At 39.8% G+C, this 18,143-nt stretch overlaps 1 protein-coding gene across 1 annotated transcript; it reads right to left on the reverse strand.

Moving 5' to 3' along the window:
* Positions 1–166: 166 nt before the first annotated feature.
* LOC125511656 (putative L-type lectin-domain containing receptor kinase I.4) lies at positions 167–14,697 on the reverse strand. Its single transcript, XM_048677081.2, has 4 exons — positions 13,990–14,697; positions 13,823–13,888; positions 10,003–10,513; positions 167–974 (listed from the first exon to the last, which is right to left on the reverse strand). Exons 1-4 carry the CDS (start codon positions 14,579–14,581, stop codon positions 362–364), a joined length of 1,782 nt encoding a protein of 593 aa, XP_048533038.2. The 5' UTR covers positions 14,582–14,697; the 3' UTR covers positions 167–361.
* Between the last annotated feature and the right edge of the window lie 3,446 nt (positions 14,698–18,143).

Below are 18,143 nucleotides of genomic sequence, written 5' to 3' on the forward strand. Positions count from 1 at the left end.
AACCGGCCCTAGCAACAAGGTTGAGAGAACCGTGTGCGGCATAGGAGCAAGAGGTTAGCTTTTCTGCCTGTTTTATTGATCACGTGGGGGTGGCTATATATATATATATATATATATATATATATATATATATATATATATATAGCCAATTACAATTGAGGAAACAGACTTGGACTATTGTTGGAATTGGATCCTGTCCGCAGGGTAACCTTCTTCGGGACAAAACCTTTCCGACTTAGGAACCGAACTCCCACTCTAACTCTAGATGAACTCAGCAAGTTCTAGACTCGGACAAGAACTAGGGTGCAACATGGCCCCTACGCGTTTGGCCTCACATGACAGATGCACTGAATTATGTAGCTCAAGGGTAATAAGAAGAGACATCACCATGTGTCATCATAGGTGCCTCCTCATTTACAATGCAAGGCACACCATAGCTGCCGTCTCCTTGTGTTGTGGCAGGAAACTCTTGGCCGTCCTCGAGGAATTTCATTGCATCCTCCATGGAAGGTCGTTGTGCCTCTGCTGAGTGAGAACACTTGAGGCCAAGGACAACCACACGCTCCATCTCGGTACGGTCAAAGAAGCGTAACCTTTCATCCACAACACCATCCACATGAACTTGCTGCTCACTGCCACCGCGCATCTGCCAGACTTCCTCCCTTGATTTTTGTGTACATGTAATCTTTAGTAGGACGATCCCGAAGCTGTATACGTCCGACTTACGGCTGAACTCCACAGCCCCGTCTTTCATGAGATGTGGATCCATGTATCCCACTGACCCCACGGCGGTTGTGACCACTGTCGCTCTGTTTTTGCTGGCGATCATGGATAGCCCGAAGTCCCCAAGCTTAGCGTTGAAATACTCATTCAAGAGTATGTTGCCAGGCTTGATATCTCTATGCAGGATGCATGGATTGCACTCGTGGTGGAGGTAATGAAGAGCTGACCCTATGCCCTTCACTATTTTGTACCTATTGCAAACATTAGCAAGCGAAATGTTCAGACATCAGTCATGTTTATCTTCTGGTTCCTGAATAATAAAATACCTATTTTTTATGTGCCATAGATTTTTTTTTCTTACTCACTCCAAGAATTACAAATTGGCAAGTCAATTTTTCATTCCATTATGATACCATTCAGAAAAATCCTTGACTTGAATCAACCATGGGGAAACACATGCAAAACCCTGCCTGATTATCACTGCATAGGGAAGACCTATAATCGTATCTTAACCATTGATCGACAGTATTACATTTTGGGAAATAATAACTCCGGTAATTCCTTCCTTTAAAAGAGACATCGTATAGAACCATGAGTAATAGTTCAACTAATAAATCATAGTAAATATTATGTATCTAGTCCCTATAGCAACGCAAGCAGGAATATAAAATATTTAGTCTTTTGGAACATGGGTATGTGGTTAACAGAATGTTGCAGGCTTGGCGTCACCAATTATTGATGGTACATTTAATTTGAATAATACGGAAAAACAATATTATTTTGGAGTATTATATCAGCGGAAGTTCCATCATATTCAAAGTTCAATGAAAAACAAAGGGAACAAGGATGTATCAACCATGCATATAACTTAACATATACAGATTTCACCAATCAAAAGTTTTCCATTTCATAGAACGATAAGCATTGATGATGGTGTGTTTAAATATTATCAGCTGGATCCTTTTCAAGTACAAGGGATTCTAGTCCGTTTACTAATCTTAACTCCTAGGACATAACAAATCACCATGGCCCTCAAATCAAAAAGTATGAATGGATTACAATAGTTTAGAAGCACACCTTACAAAATCTGAATTTTTCAGTAGACATTTTGATAATCACTACTGGATTTGAGCAGTTTGCAGAGTGCCCAGGACACTCGGCAAACGTCGAAAACCACACGGCAAAGGATTTATCAAGTGCTCCCGCTCGGCATAGAACAAGCCGACAAAGGGGTCTTTGTTGAGTGTTTTTCATTGGCAACAAAATACATTTCATGTAACAAAACCTTAGAAACTCCTTTTTTTCACTATTGTTTGGCATGGAAAGATGCACCTTTGTGCCAAGTATGGGCGCATTATTATGAACTATTCCATGTATATGGCCATGACCATGGTCATTTGGTTTAAAAGCCATAATGTTCATATATGATAGTCCATTTTATGATTTGTTTTTAGAAAATATGTCAAAATCCATGTTTATCATTTTTTTTCTGAAAACTACAATACATAAGTTAACTTCATGTGGGATTGCATTTCTTTTTTTTTGAATTTTTCTTCATTTTATTTGTTTTTTTGAAACGGGGTCTTAATCGTCGGCAAAACTATTCATAGCAAAGGTATGGCGCTTTCAACACCAGTCGTGACTATTGCATAGATCCTACTTACATACTATAAGAACACATTTGTGTGAGGTGTCTAATATGGGAAAATGAGAAAAAATATGAATACTTCGAATCGGCATTTAATATGGTATACTTTGTGTGAGGTGTCATTTTACAAAGTATTATTTGCACTTGCTTCACAAAAAACCCATTTTTGATGCTTCAAAAAATTATATATATAAAGAGAGAGTAGCACTATTTTGATCATGGGATCAGAATAGTTATTTTGATCACGATCGTGCTATACAGGGCCGACGAAGATGCTGCTGAACTCCCGATAAACCAGCGAACAGGCGCGGCCCAAAAAAAAACTACCCTGTCCCACCTCCCACCCCACGTCCTCCAGCTCTCGTTCCCACCCGCACCTCCCCGTGAATCACCGCCCGCCCCCACCTCCAACTGCAGCGCCGGCCACCTCCCCCAAACCCGACGCCAGGCTCCTCCCGTGGACCCTCCGCCGGCCACCTCCCGCGTACCCGCCGCCAGCCTCATCCCGGGGCACCGCCGCCACGAGCAAACAGCACGCCGCCCCACCACCGCCCCCGGCCACCGCGCCGCCCCGCCCCCAGAACCCGCCGTCGCAGCGCCCCACCCACTGAGCCGGCCGTCGCAGCGCCCCGCCCCCGCCCCAACTTTCGGCCGCGCGCACCACCCATCTGGCGGCGCCGCTGCAACCGCCGCCAACCAACCTCCCCTGGTCGAGATCTTGCGGCCGCGCGACAGCCACCAACCCGCGTCGCAACCGCCGGGATCCTGCCTCCGCGCGACCTTCCTCCACCTGCCGCCGCGACCTTCCTCCACTTGCGGTCGTGACCTGCAGCGGCCACGACCCTCCCCGCGGCGACGCCACCGTCCATCGCCCAGTGGTGCAGCACACAACTCACGGAGATCCCCATCGCCGCTGACCGTCCGGCGAACTTCCTTGCCACCTTGCGGTGGACCTCTCCTTGCTGGTAACCTGCTCCGACGACCTTCGCCGGCCTACTTCAACCCTGCTCGTGGGCAGTCCGCGCGGGCAGCCATCTCTCATCGATTTGTCTCATGGGCATCCAGCACAGCACTTGTGTTTCAAGGCTGGCCACCTATTCCATGTTGAGTATGCAGTGATGTATCCTGCATGAAGTTGTAGCAGGTTGATGTTGTTTCCTCTCTAGGAAGACATGGCACTGTTCGTGTGTGCTGTACTGCATACGAGCATATCTAGCTCTATTTTTTGCAAGTGTGTAATGTGTTAGTTGATGTGTTTCGTTGATTTAGTCAACTATGTTTGCAAAATTTCTTTTTTCATAACTTGGTATGCATCAGTTTTAGAGATATGTGTTAAAGTGTACAACAATTTCCGCCTACAGAGGATAAATGCTTGGCGTGAGAAACACAATTGTTGTTGGTGATCCACCAAGATATGTGTGCGTGTGTGATTATGCATCATTTTTTCTTTAGTTCACATGGGGATCACATGAGAAGTCCAACTATTAAAAAGAACAGAGTTCAGATATAGCAAAAATGTGAAGGAACAGAGTTCAGAGTAAATACGAGCATATGAAGCTATGTTTTCTTTGTTACTAGTACTATTCACTGTTCAATATTTCAATGTGAAGGAATTGTCACTGCAAGTATTTGATATACGTGCTAGTGTGGCTGTTTTGCTAGTCTAGAAACTAGTTGAGGAAAGTTGGCGTAGTCTTGTTGTCTAGAGATGGCCAAGACTTGGGCTTGGTTCACGGCCTAGTTTCGCTTCGCAAGCAACTCTGCTCCCGCTTCACACGTAATCTCTGCAACAGTTGCTACTCTGAACATACACGTACAGCTCATGTAAATAAATGAGAAGTCCAACTATTAAAAAGAACAGAGTTCGGATATAACAAAATGAGTAAAATTAGTGTAAACTAAAAAATGAGAAAAATGTGATGAATCAAAAATTTAAAAACTCAGATTTTTGTCGTTCCTAAAGAGTAAAATGAAGAAGTTCAAATTAAAATAAAAGGAGCAACTAAAAAAGTTTAAAAATAGAAATTTCTTGTTTATTAATAAATTAGAAGTTCAAACTAAAATAACAAAGTGGTTTGATGTTTATTAAAAAATCTAGGATTTTACCTTTTTAAGAAACGCAAACATCTGTTATTATTAAAGTATCAACCACGAAGTTCAAAAAATTGGATAAAAAGTCAGATTTGAAGTATATATAAAAATCAAAAAGAATTCTTTACTAAAAAATAAAAATGTGAAGTTCAATTTGAAATAACATAGAAGTTCGAAGAATATAAAAAACTCAGATTTGTTGCAAGAAGTTCACGTGCACCCCCGTGCATGGTTCCGAATTTATATTGTGGGATGTCCGACCTCCAATTACATGTTTTAAAAATGACAAAAAATGACGTCGGACCTCCAATTGTGTGTAATTCGACATATACACAAAAATGTGATAGAAGTTCGTAGTGAAAACAGCGAGAAGTTCAAGTACTGCAAGCAATGCATTTCAGGTGAGAATAGAAGTATAGAAAAATAAAAGCTTAAAAAGTTTGTTGACAGAAGTTCAAGTGCTCTGTCCGGGGAATTTCAAAAATTCTTGCGAGAGAGGTTCACCTTGTATTTCCATGTTCGATTTTTTCCGTATAAAAATCGAATACAATTCTTTACTCAAAATATGAAAAGGTTAAGTTCAAATTGAAATAACAGATAAGTTCGGAGTTTATTAAAACATAGGATTTACCTGTTAAAAAAAATAAAAAACACAAGCTATTTTTTGCACTTTTAAAAACAACTCATATACGAAAAAATGGTAGCTAGAAGTTCAAGTGCTCGGCGAGGAAAAGTTTAAAAAATTCTTGTGAGAGAGCTTCACCATGTATTTAGATGTCGAAAATACAAAAAAATATATGTTTTTTTTTGTGTTTTAAAATAATTCTCTCAAACCAGAGAGAAGTTCAGAATGATAACGATCGGAAGTTCACGTACTACATGGTGTGTATTTCATATAATAAAAATACAATAAAGTGAAACTGAGTGAAGTTCAAACAGACATGTCCCAGAAGTTTAACAACTTCACGCGGTGCAAAAAACAGCACGTCAAAAAACAGGGTGAAGTTCAAACAAACATGCCCCAAAAGTTCAACTACTTCATACAGTGCATTTTCGTTCGCGATGAACGCATAAATCATGATCTCGCCATTTTTTAATTTACCTCAAAACGACAGGAATATCATTTGTGTAAGTTCAAGTCCTCGGTCGGAGAAAGTTAAAAAAATTATTGTGAGAGACGTTTGTACAAAAAGAATATTATTTGTGTAACACTAACGAATGGATAAGAAAATTACAAACAAAAATACGTCACAGAAGTTCAACGTGAAAACAGCAGGAAGTTCAACTACTACGCTGAATGAATTTTAGATGAAAAACTTTTAAAATCGTTGCGAGTATGAAAAGATGATCAACACGGGAAACTTGCGTGCTTACAGCAGCTTTCCATCGGTATATCACCTGCTCAATTCCGGTGAATGGATGGAGAGTTACGAGCAGTGGATGGAGACCTACGAGCAAAAAAATCACGTGAAAAACAGAGTGAAGTTCAGGTACACGCGCCGAGAAGTTCAGGTTCTTCACGCGGTGCATTTTCGAAGAATCTATTTCGCGATAAAGGCAGAACGCATGATCTCTCTGTTTTTGAAATTACTTGAAAACGACTAGGAATCAGAGAAAACCATCAACATGAAAAAGTTTCGCATTTTTCGTAGCTTTTCAGTGGTATATTATTTGCCCCATTCCGATAAAGTTTGTAGAAATTACGGTAAAAATACGTTTTTAGTCATTTTCAAAACTGACATAACCGTAATTAATTAGGAGAAACAATATATACAAAAGAGTTTCGCATTTCTTCAAGCTTTCCAACGCCATATTATTTGCTGCATTTGGACATACAGTTAAAAAATTAGCTCGAAAATACGAACTCGGTGGAAGTTGTACCGTTTTCTAAATTACTTTTAAACCGTTCAAAATTAGAAAAACTTTTAACATGAAAAATTAGCGCATTTTCATAAGCTTTCCAACGCCATATTATTTGCCTCAATTAGATTAGCCGTTTAAAAATGATATCGAAAATACGAACTCGGGTGTTCCGTTTGCGAAATTCTACGATTTTCCGAATTACTCTTTAACCGTAGGGAATTAGAGAAATCTTTCAACATGTGGAAGGAGCGGTTTTGCAGCAGCTTTCCAACGCCATATTATTTGCCTCATTCCGATAAACGGTTTAAAAATGCGATCAAAAATATGATTCATGTTTTTTGTACGAAGAAAAAACGATTTTCAAAACTGCTCTTAAACCACTTACATTTTGCCAAAATTTTAATTTGGGTCATGATACTGGTGTCCATAGCTTTCCAATGGTATATAGCGAGCCCCATTTGGACATCTTTTAGCTGAAGTTCAACCTAGCACACGGGGAAGGTCAGGCGCGTTACTCGGGAAGTTCATGTTATGATCAGAATATTATTCTGATCCCGTGATCAGAATAGTGTTTATTATATATATATATATATATATATAGGTGCGCTAAAGTGAGCCTGAGCGCAATGCGCTTATTCTACGCTCCGGCCTAACAATGCGCAACCAACCAGAAAACATGCGCGTGGCTAGTGCCTTGGCCTCCAATTTTTCTTCCACCTACTAGTAATCAGCCATGTTGGATATAGTAACTGAATTAATTCGGTTACTGGCTGCGGCAATGGTTCACCGCTCTGCCACAATTTTTTTATTATATGCATCCTCCTGATTACATATAGTAATCATCCATGGAAAATGTAGTAAAATATTAATTTGATTACCGTGTGCTTGTGATGGTTCATCACCTCAGCATAGTTTTGCTTTATTACTTGTCTGCGCCAATCACACATGGTAATCAACCATGTAAAGTATAGTAACATAATTTATTGGGTTACTGGTTGCACAAAAGCTACCATTTTATGTCAGAGAATTAAGGAGTGGTGTGGCATCTCGTAATAGATCTAGTCCGTTACCATATGTGCCAGTTCTTTTACCATGCATAGTGGTACAAGACGTTGGGTGTAGTGCGGTTGCATGCAATCTCGTAAAGCTATTTGTTCCATTACCATATTTCTAACCTTTTTACTGTCATTAGCAAATAGAACCCCGCGGGGCAGAGGTCGGCGGTGGGAGTGGTAACTGAATTAAATCCATTTCTACAAGCGATATTACCATCAATTGCCGAAGCGTGTGGAGGTGGGGTTGATTAGTGTGACCCGATCGTACGATTACCAGTTTTGCATTATAGCTCGTAACTAGATAACCATAATGATCAATTTTATTACTGTGTGCATTGGCTGGGTCGATCGAATCTAGGACAATAGTAAAAAGGGCATTACGATCAAACCTGTAGCACTAGTAGTACATAGTAAATGGCATACTCCCTCCCTCCTTTAAAGAGTGTACTTTCAACTTTGTTGGATAGTCAAACTATCTCAAAGTTTGACTGGGTTTGTACAAAAAAATATCAATATTTATGAAACCAAATAGGTATATGATGAAAATATATTTTATCATGAATCTAATGCTACTAATTTAATGGCGTAAATATTGATGTATTATTGTTGAAATATGGTCAAACATAAAAAAGTTTGACTTTCCAACAAAGGTGGAAGTACCCTCTTTAAAGGACGGAGGGAGTAGCACTTTACTACAAATGGGAGTAAGCATTACCGTCAAAATGGCACATAGTAAATGGCATAGCACTTTTACTATGAATAGTAGTAAGCATTACCATCAAATTAGGAAAGTGGTGGATGGTGTGCATGGGTTGGCTGGCTTGGCGGGTTGCGTGATTAAGCCGGAGCGTAGAATAAACCATTATGCGCGCACGCGCAGTTTATATATATAACTCATCTTGGCACTATTGTTTGGCATCAAAATATGCACCTTTGTGCCAAATATGGGCACATTTTCATGAACAATGCCATGGATATGTGCATGACATGGGCATTTGGCTTGAAAGTCATGAATGTTCATACATGGTAGTCCATTTTCTGAAAGTTTTTTATGTCAAAATCCATTTATATCATTTTTCCTAACCACTAAGTACACATAAAACAACTCCATGTGAAAGTATAGCATTATATTTTTTTTTCTTCATTTTTTTCATAATGGGGGTCAGTATCATCGGTGAAACTATTCATTGCAAGGGCCTAGATCTTTCAACACCATGTTTTTGTATCGCATAGAATCCTACTTAGACACAGAAAAATGATTTTTTCGGAAAAATTGGACTACACTAGAACATACTTTTAGTTCAAATTTGAATTACTTTCGGAATATTGGCCAAAACTCATTTAAATGGGCGAAAATAGATAGAAAGCGAGAAAATTCTTAATAGTTATGAATTGTCCATCTAATATAGTCTACTTTGTGTGAAAATTGGAGAGGCAACATTTTTTGGAACTTAGAAAATATAAAAATATTTTTTTTAACAAAAAGTTAGAAACTTGTTTTGGCAATATTGTTTCAGATGGCAAGCTGCCCTCTATACAAAAAATGTGGCCACATTATCATGATCGATGCCATGGATATGGAATTAAACAAAATTGCCGAGAGCCAAACCGGGAGCACTCAACAGAGCTAACTGATCGCCTCCTTCCCGTCAACCACGATGGGCGGAACATGTGTCCCCCACCTTTGTTGAGTGTATTTCTTTTTATTTTACCTTTTTACTATTGTTTGTCAGAAAACACTTGGCAAAGATCTGCTTTGTCGAGTGCCATTTAAAAAGCACTCGACAAATGAGTTTTTCTGTAGTGAATGTGAAATATTCGATAACAACATTCCATGTATCAATATGACAGTACGTATGTAACACCATCAATGTAACCGAGCACTAGAGACATGAAAGAATTAGTTTCTCTAGTGAACAAAGTAATCAAGACTTTTTATGAATCAACATAGCAAGAGGAAGCTTAACAATATAGTTTTTTCATATCTTAGATGGTGAGACGTACTATAGAAGATTAAGCTAGTACCGCATGTGGTGTTCATGCGGGGCAATGCTGGAGCTGAGATCATTTTCATTCAACGTAAAAATTTCTCTTTCTGTAATAACTCTTTAGCTACTTTTATCTCATCCCTTAATATCTCCACAATTCAATTTTTTGGGGGAAATTCAAAATATCTAAAGGTTTTACTAAGTTTACACAAAAATATACCAATATCCATGGAATCGAGTAGATTTATTATAAAAATAAATTTTATGATAAATGTAATACACTACTTTGGTGCCATAAATGTTAGTGTTTTCAAATGATCTATGTGAAACTTACGATAGTTTGACTTTCAATTAAAGCTGGTTTGAGATGAATGGAGGAGAAGCTAAGGTTTGCATAATAATTTTGTTTCAAAAAATTATACATGTTAAGAGCGAGAGATAAAAGCTTAATAGTGTTCCTTATGGTGTTTGACTTATGCACTTCCTCTCCCACCACCCTTGGCACTAACTAATTCAATATTTTGACCAGGTTTTCGGGAAAATGCATGTACCAGAATGTAAAAGACAGAATCAGTTCCATTAGATAAATCATAAAAAATCATTAAAATCCAGTTTCGTTGCTCCAAATACATACCTTTTGTCCCATGATAGAACTTGGTCGTTGTTGTGCAGGTGGTGTTCAAGGTCGCCATTAGATATGAACTCAAAGACGAGGAAGAGTTCAACCTTGATAACCCTTTTCCACCAAGTCTTGCCATCGATCACTCTGACTTTGCCGCACCAGCCTTTGAGGTCAACTAGATTCTCGTGCCTCGTGTTACCAACTGTCTGGAGCTCGCGGTGGAATTCCTCAAGCTTTCCCTCTGCTTTAATTCTCTTCACGGCCACTTCCTGGCCCTTGAACGTTGCCTTATATACTGCTCCGAACATACCCTCTCCAAGAAGAGCATCTCTGGAGAATCTGTTCGTGGCGCAAGCTAGATCACTATAACTGAATTCCATAAAGCCATTCGCCCCTGACGAGAGGGAATTGCGTGCGCTTCTCCAGTAACACCATGTTGTAACGAGATACACAAGAACGCTTAGAACGGGTACAACTACTTTTACAATGTTAATTACTTTTGATGTCGTAACCCCAGGATCCCCTGAAAGAAATTAAGGAAGTATATTACTAAATAAAAGGTGCTCAGTTCAAGGTAAAAAAAAGTTCTAGCAATTCCAATCGAAAATTTTACGTGAGTATTAAGTAGTACTACTGTATACACTCATAGTATGTATTAATCGCAATTGCTTTATTTTCCTTTACTACAAAGATGTTTCAGTTCGCTAGGTTGTGTCTTGCCTACCCATGCATTCAACATTTAGTTTATAAGCTTGTCCTATTTTCCAATCTCTGGATCTATGCTTATTTTCAATAGCCCGAAGCATTTCCTAACTTGCTACACCTGCCTCATCACTGGGTGTCTGGGTATCCACCGCAAGTCTTTGCACTTATGAACCTCGCCGTTAACGTTAAGGCTATGCCATCATAAGTTGCTACTACATGCAAGGATCTTATTGAAGTCCAGAAATAGGAAAGTATAGATCAAAACGCCGACTCGACAAAATTTGGTGCTATCAAAGTGTCCACTAAGTTCACGGGCTCAAGATGAGCGGACTCGAACAGCTGACATCCGTCATAGAGTAAACCACCCCCTATCATGCCTCGCCAACGGGTTCTACCATAGAGTCCAATGATAGACAATAACTATGCCTTGCTGAACACGTCTTAATACTACGACTTCAGTTGTACTTTCTCTCCAAAGTGAAACTCCTCTCAAAATCTCAAGACAAAAGAGCTTAATTGGAATCCCATTCTAAGGATTCATGTGGTTCCGCAGAATCCAACAACACGAGAACCAAGAATGGTGAGATCTTCCAAGTGAGTTTGATTTAATGGTTTTAGTGTTTGTTCCTTCATTTGATCGGGTTATCAGCTTTGTTCTCCTATGAGATTGTGCAAAATTTGTATGTTAAATAATATACAACATCAACATGTTTCTTCCTTAACTGCACTGACATGATAGCAGTTTGCCTATGATACCGTTGTAAGAGGCAACCATTGGCACGTGCAAATTTATTACATAGATTTTGGACCACTTTGCTTTTAAGATATGGGGTACAAGAATCAAGTGCGAGGCAATTTTTATCAAAACATTTCTTTGCTCTGTAACCATTAGACAACTTCTTCAACCTAGTTTCTCAAAAAAAAACTTCTTCAACCTCTCACTTCTATTAACCTTGGTGGCCACTAAGGGAGCTTTCCTGTTCTTTTTTCACATAAATGATAGGAATTGTGGAGTGAAAACCAATCTCCGTAACATTTTTTTTGGAGGCTTCTGGAGTTCAAAACCCTTGGGTTGCATCTAGGTAGGTAATACTAAGAGAACATACATGTGGAACTTTAACATGGTAAGCATGAGGGAGATGGAACACCTGTTAACAACAGATGATTCTTCCCCAATATCCTTAAGAATGTTCCATACTTTGGAAACAGGGAGAGTTTTTGTCCAGTTAAAATCTAAATGAGGAGGGAATCTAGCAAGCAATCTAAACCTGTTGATTCTCCTTTCTGGATAGGACTCGTGAGAGTCAAAGAGGAGTTCTTTAGTAAGATGGGGTTTTACTATTAGAAACGCTACTAGTACTGATTTTTGGGAAGATACGTGGTAAGGACGCAACAAATAAATGTTTCGGTTTCGACTGTTTTATCCGTAGTGACATTGAATACTCAATTTCGTCGATGCCAAACAAACCTCACCAGTTAAACAGAACTTAACTGGTGATAAATGAACTGCTTGGTTACACTTAGTTAGTGGTTGACGATGATTCATCTTTCTGATGACCATTATAGGTTTGTTTGGAATCTGATAGCCTTAGGAACCTTTACTGTGAAACCTATGTGTGTGGACCTTATGAATGGCCATACTAGATTTTTACGTAAATACATGTGGAAACTAAAAGTATCATTGATGACTAAGATTTCATGTGGTTCTTACATGGGATGGTTTTGGTAAGAAAAATTGTAATGTGTCTGGAAAGTGTTGCTTTTGCGACTATGATGTATATATTGAGCATTTGCTCCTTGCATGTCCTTTTTCCTCATCTTGTTTGGAGGATAGTTCATACAAAATATAATTTACCTCCACCAACAAATATCACAAATATGTTTGGGAATTGGTGACATGGGGTTAGCAAAAACATAAATCTCAATTTCGTGTTGGACAAAATGACATTATTTTTAACAAGACTACGTACTGCATCCGTTTATGGTCCTATCTCATTCTTGTGGAGCAGCTGGAGCCTTTGGATATTTTTTGGAGATGTCTGGAGACGGTCGCACAAGATATCTTCAACCAGGGTGGATGGTGGTCCATTAATAGAATAGATGATACATAGGCACTTTATGTTTGTTCTATTCTGGCAGGTGATTTCTTTATCCACTTTATATGATCCATGAAGTATAATACTCTTGAGTTTATGTTGCAATAAAATGACCATGTGCATCGCTTTGATACAGAGCCCAGGATATGCCCCCTTTAAAAAATGCTTCAAGCGAGGCGGGGCACAACCACGGTTTTGGTTACCGAATGATATTTTTACTTGGGGGTAGTGGGGTGGAGGGTTGGTATTTATGATTACCACGGTTACCGGGCAATTACCGCCCAAAATATTCAAATGAAATTGGAATTCATTTTTTCAGAAACCTTAAATTAGCTTTAAAAATCCGACAGGGCATAACATTGGTGGTAACGCAGCGGTATGGCCCCTCTGTTCATCTACCCTCCTAATTATCTGGTTTTGTGTTCGAGATTTGGTGACCGGGGTGCTTAGGAAACATGATTACTGGAAGTAACCAGATTACATCCGAGTAACCCAAACCCTGGGCCCGGCACAACGCAAAAGCACACATGTGTACATCACCTTTGGGCAATTTCCTATCGATATTCAAACACTTGATGTATTAGTGGATGGTAGACTCTTAGATGGAGAGATTGGTTGGCTATATCATACGTTTTGGCATTCTAAAATTTTCATATTTTCGTGTTTGTTTTGCTATAAAATATCATCACAACATGAACCAGCAACCAGAAGACATGTTGTTATCCAAAGCCGCAAGTTACGTCAAAGCTCGTAGAGTCTTGCATTGACAATCAATGTTGATTTGTTTTAAAACGTCCTAAATCTGGCCTCAAATGGAAAAGAGTGCTCAATATGAACTTTCTGCTCCTCATAGAGACGAACAATTTCGCTGTCTAGATCATTTCAACCAGAGATCATATGCGGCCTCTGAGCCAAACAAGGATTAGTGCAGAAGATGCAGTAGAGTTTTGAGGACTAATAGTATCTCCTCTGATTATATTAGTGGAAGAGATCTCACTATTTGGAGCGAGTTTCGGAGTAAGTTGGCATACCTCCACCCTGCAATCTTCTTTTCCTATGTGCTGAGTTATAATGTACCCTGGACCATGTGCCCATTCCTGGGTCAAGTAAGGTACTTAGTTGCAGCAAATTAATTAATCAAATGATTAGAGACTATTAGAAAAGTATATAAATTAAATAGACACGTAGACGTCCGTACCTTGGAATAGCGGGATATCAAGAATGTGGCCTTGGCGAATCAGCAGCTGGCTGCTAGTGATATTATTGATCCTGAGCAGCGTTGACTCCCGCAGCCCATACTTGGCGGCGATCTGGGAGATATTGTCGCCTGCGCGGACGATCACATAGGCAAGGTGCATCACGTGGGAGCCGTCCACCTTGTCGCAGCTGCAGGGCAGCGGCCTCCGCCCATAGTATTTGCCCGCGGCAACGTTGTTGGCGGTGACGACCTCCATGAAGTAGTCATCGCCACGGCCGCCGGTGTACATATCCAGGTCCGACTGGCCCAGGCCGCCGGCGCAGCGGCACCTGAAGGGGATGCGCACGGCTGTTTTCGCGGGAATGGCTTGGCTGGTGTCGGTGTGGGGCGGGAGTTGGTTGGCGGCGAGGAGGTGGTGAAGGGTGGCGGTGGGGCTGAAGCGGGAAGCGAGTTGCTCGTAGGTGGTGGCGTTGGGGACGACGTAGGCGACGGCGGATGGGCATGTGCTCGGTTTGGCGCAGGTGAAGCTGGCGGCGGAGGCCGAGGAGGCTGCGGCCCAGAGCAGGAGGAGCAGGGCGGCCAGCGGCGGCATAGTTCACTCGCTGGCCAGCGTCCGACCACTACGAGAGAGGTACTCCGGGCGTGGCAGGAGGAGGAAGATTAATAATGCTAGGCCTTATCCCGGAACGGCCGCCGTGCATCTCTCACGTCGCCCTCCCATTCGACTCACATTCCTAGGCCTACCTAGTGTAGTACTACGTACAACAGAGACAAAACAAAACAAGAGCCAACATGCATGACCCGTGCCAAGACCGCAAGCCCTGATCCTTCGTTTGCTAGCTAGACCCGCCGGCCGTGTCAAGACCGCCAGCAAGCGCGTCCAGCCTCAGGCCTCAAACAAAACAAACCCTCTACTCGGGCGACGACTTTGCCGAGTGGTCACGTACCAAGCCGACATCTTATTGATGAACATTCCAAGTCATCACGCCGAGCGTAACAAGCGGACATCCTGGACAAGTCACAAACACCATCGTGGTCCTTCTCGAACCTTCAGGTACAGTCGTCCCTTATTTTTCCCCGGCGATGTTTGTTCAGGGCAGAGCTTGATGGTAACACATGGGAGACAAGTTCTATACAGGTTCAGGCCCTCAGAAAGAGCTAACACCGTGCTCATTTTTCTTCCAGCTCTTTAATTATTGTCTTCATATGCCGGGTGTGATCTCAAAAGGGGGCCCCTGACATCTCTAGGGTTTGTGGATTGTCCAATGAGTTGAGTCGTATCAATCTTGCTAACGTTCGCATATTGTCGTTCTTTTGTCTCGAACATATTGCATGTTAGGGCATTTCTAAACAATCCCTTATAACCCGTTAGAGGAGTAAAAATGCGGTTTCACTCCTCTAACCGGGACCTAACTGATCCCTTATCTGCCGTATGTGAGTAAAACTTTTACTCGCGCCCTAAATTTCTCCTATATTTACTCCACCGCTGGGCGGCTGAGTAAATGCCGCATCTCTCCTACACTGCCTCCCCCTCCTGTCCCGCGCCGCATCTGAGCCGGCGCCACCCCTCCCACTGCACATGGAAGTGTTTTTTTTTTGGGAGCGACTACGTGTAAGTCGACTGATTCTTATTTTTGGGTCAGTCGACAAACAACACTTGTGTATAGTAGCCGGTTCATTCCAGCCTGATTCGCTATGCATGCACACATTTCACACGCGTGCATGATATGCATGCATGTATCTATGCATGCATGTACGCATAATGCATTCTGCATGCATATGCATGGACACATGATACAATTGTCCTCCTTTTCATCCAAACTATTTTGTGGTACGTAATAATTGTATGCTTGGAATTTCGCAAAAAAAAATGTATCCTTGGATGCTCCTTTGTATGCCTGCTCTTGTCGTTGAGCCGAGGAGTCAAGCAAGTTGCACTCCTACACCATCAACCGTACACCTCACCACCCCCACCCCCTCAGAAACAAAATAAATAATGATAAAACTTGCACACGATATGTAAGGAAATTTTGTTTTTTTACAATATGCAAGAATAAATATATGTTAGTGGAACTTTTGCAAAAAAGATGTTTTCTCAGAAGAAATGAATTAGTGGAGGTAATAATGCCCTTAAAGAAGAAACAAAAACATAGAAGCAAAAAAATCATAATAATGAAGTATTCTCAGCTAAAATGAATCATTGACCTTTAATACTACCCTTGAAGAAGAAAGAAAATAAATAAATAAACTGAACATTGGCAGTACCCTTTCAGAAGAAAGGCAGTATAAAACAAGCAATGGCAAACTTGGCACGCAATTTACACAGAAATTGCGCTTTGTTATAATATACAAAAATAAAGTTATTACCTTAAAGAAACAAAATAAAATAAAATAGAAATTAAAATGAAAACAAAATAATGATTTTTTGTAGGGAAGAATAAAACCCTTTAAGAAGAAAGAACAAAATGAATTTCCTAGGAAAGATTGAAACCCTTTAAGAAGAAATAAAATAAAAAAACAAAATAATGAAGTTTCCAACGGAAGAATGAAACACTTTAAGCAGAAAGAAAATAAAAAATAAAACAAAATAGTGAAGTTTTCTATGGAAGAATGAAACCCTTTAAGAAAATAAATTACAAAAACTGAAACTAAAACAGAATAATGAAGTTTTCTATGTAAGAATGAAACCCTTTAAGAAGAAAGAAAATATAAAAACCTAACTTGCACACAAGTATGCCCTAAAATTGCAGTTTTCTAATATGGCAAAAGTAAGTGTATACAATGCAATTTTTGCTTCTACTATAATTTACACACATGGTGTATCATACTTGCGTGTATACTTACTTACAAACACAAAAATAAAAATATTTTTTTCTAAGAAGAAATGAAGTATAGTGGCATTGGTACCACCCTTTAAAAAGAAAGGAACTAACAAAATGATAGAATTTGCACATAATTTAAACATAAATTCTAATTTTTTAGTTATGTAAGAATAAACACATTATAGTGAATTTTACATAGAAATGAAATTTTTAGACAAGGAATGAATAAGTGGCATTGGTATCGTCCTTAAAAACAGGAAATGAATTAAGAACTAAACATAATAAAAGAAATAAACTTTCTAAGAGAGAATAAATTAGTGACATTGGTATTACTCTTAAGAAGAAAGAAATTAAAGAAAAAACTTGCACAAAACTTTGCACTGAAATTGCATTTTTTATAATATGCAGCGAATACACACATTACAGTGCAACTTTAGCAGTCTAGTATAATTTACACACATATTGTATAGTACTTTCATGCATAGATACACATAACAATAGAAAAATGTATTTAATTAGCAAAAAATAGCACAAAACAATTAGCATTGGTATTACCCTTAAAGAATATATAAAATGGAAAAAAACAAAATTTTCCACACAATTAGCACAAAAAATACACTTTTATGATATGTAGAATAAATATATAAGAGTGAAGTCTTCATACTCTAATGTATTTGTACATGTAGTACTTGCATCTATACATTTTCACGCACTCAACATCTGAAAACACACATAAAAAAAAACTCAACTGAAAAATAAAAAATTAAAGCATACACGCGCAAAAAACAAAAGCAAACACATGAAAAAAAGCATGCGCCCACCAAAATCCAGCCCAAGAAGGAAATCGACTGACCCAAATAGGAATCGAATCCAAACAGCCCAATACCACCAGCAAAACATGACAGAAAAAAGAAAAGCTAGACAAATCTTAAAGCACAATCCAAGGGCCAGAAAATCGGTTGACCACAAAACAAAAATTCATCTGACTGAAATCTAGCTAAAGTTGTTTTTTTTTCTTTTTGAAACCTGTACGTGGAAGTGTTGACAATGATGAATTTCAGTTCACAAATAGTATTAGTGGATTCGGTGTCACACTCGTTCAGGAACGGAAGTACCTTTGTTCGATTGTCAAGTTGAGAGACGACATATGCGAGACCCTTAGGCAGAGTAGAGGGCTTAGGCCTTGGGATATCTCCAACGCGTCGACGTAAACGGTCACCGATTTGATCCCTTTTTGTCTTGGATCGAGCCTTTGTGCAAGTCAGGCCCCGTCCGTGTTTTGCTGATCAGTGCGCCCAATCGGCCGACGGACTTCATCCGCGCGGCCCATAT

Source organism: Triticum urartu, chromosome 5A (assembly GCF_056163025.1).
Source record: "Triticum urartu cultivar PI428250 chromosome 5A, HENAU_Tu73, whole genome shotgun sequence".
Taxonomy (NCBI): domain Eukaryota; kingdom Viridiplantae; phylum Streptophyta; class Magnoliopsida; order Poales; family Poaceae; genus Triticum; species Triticum urartu.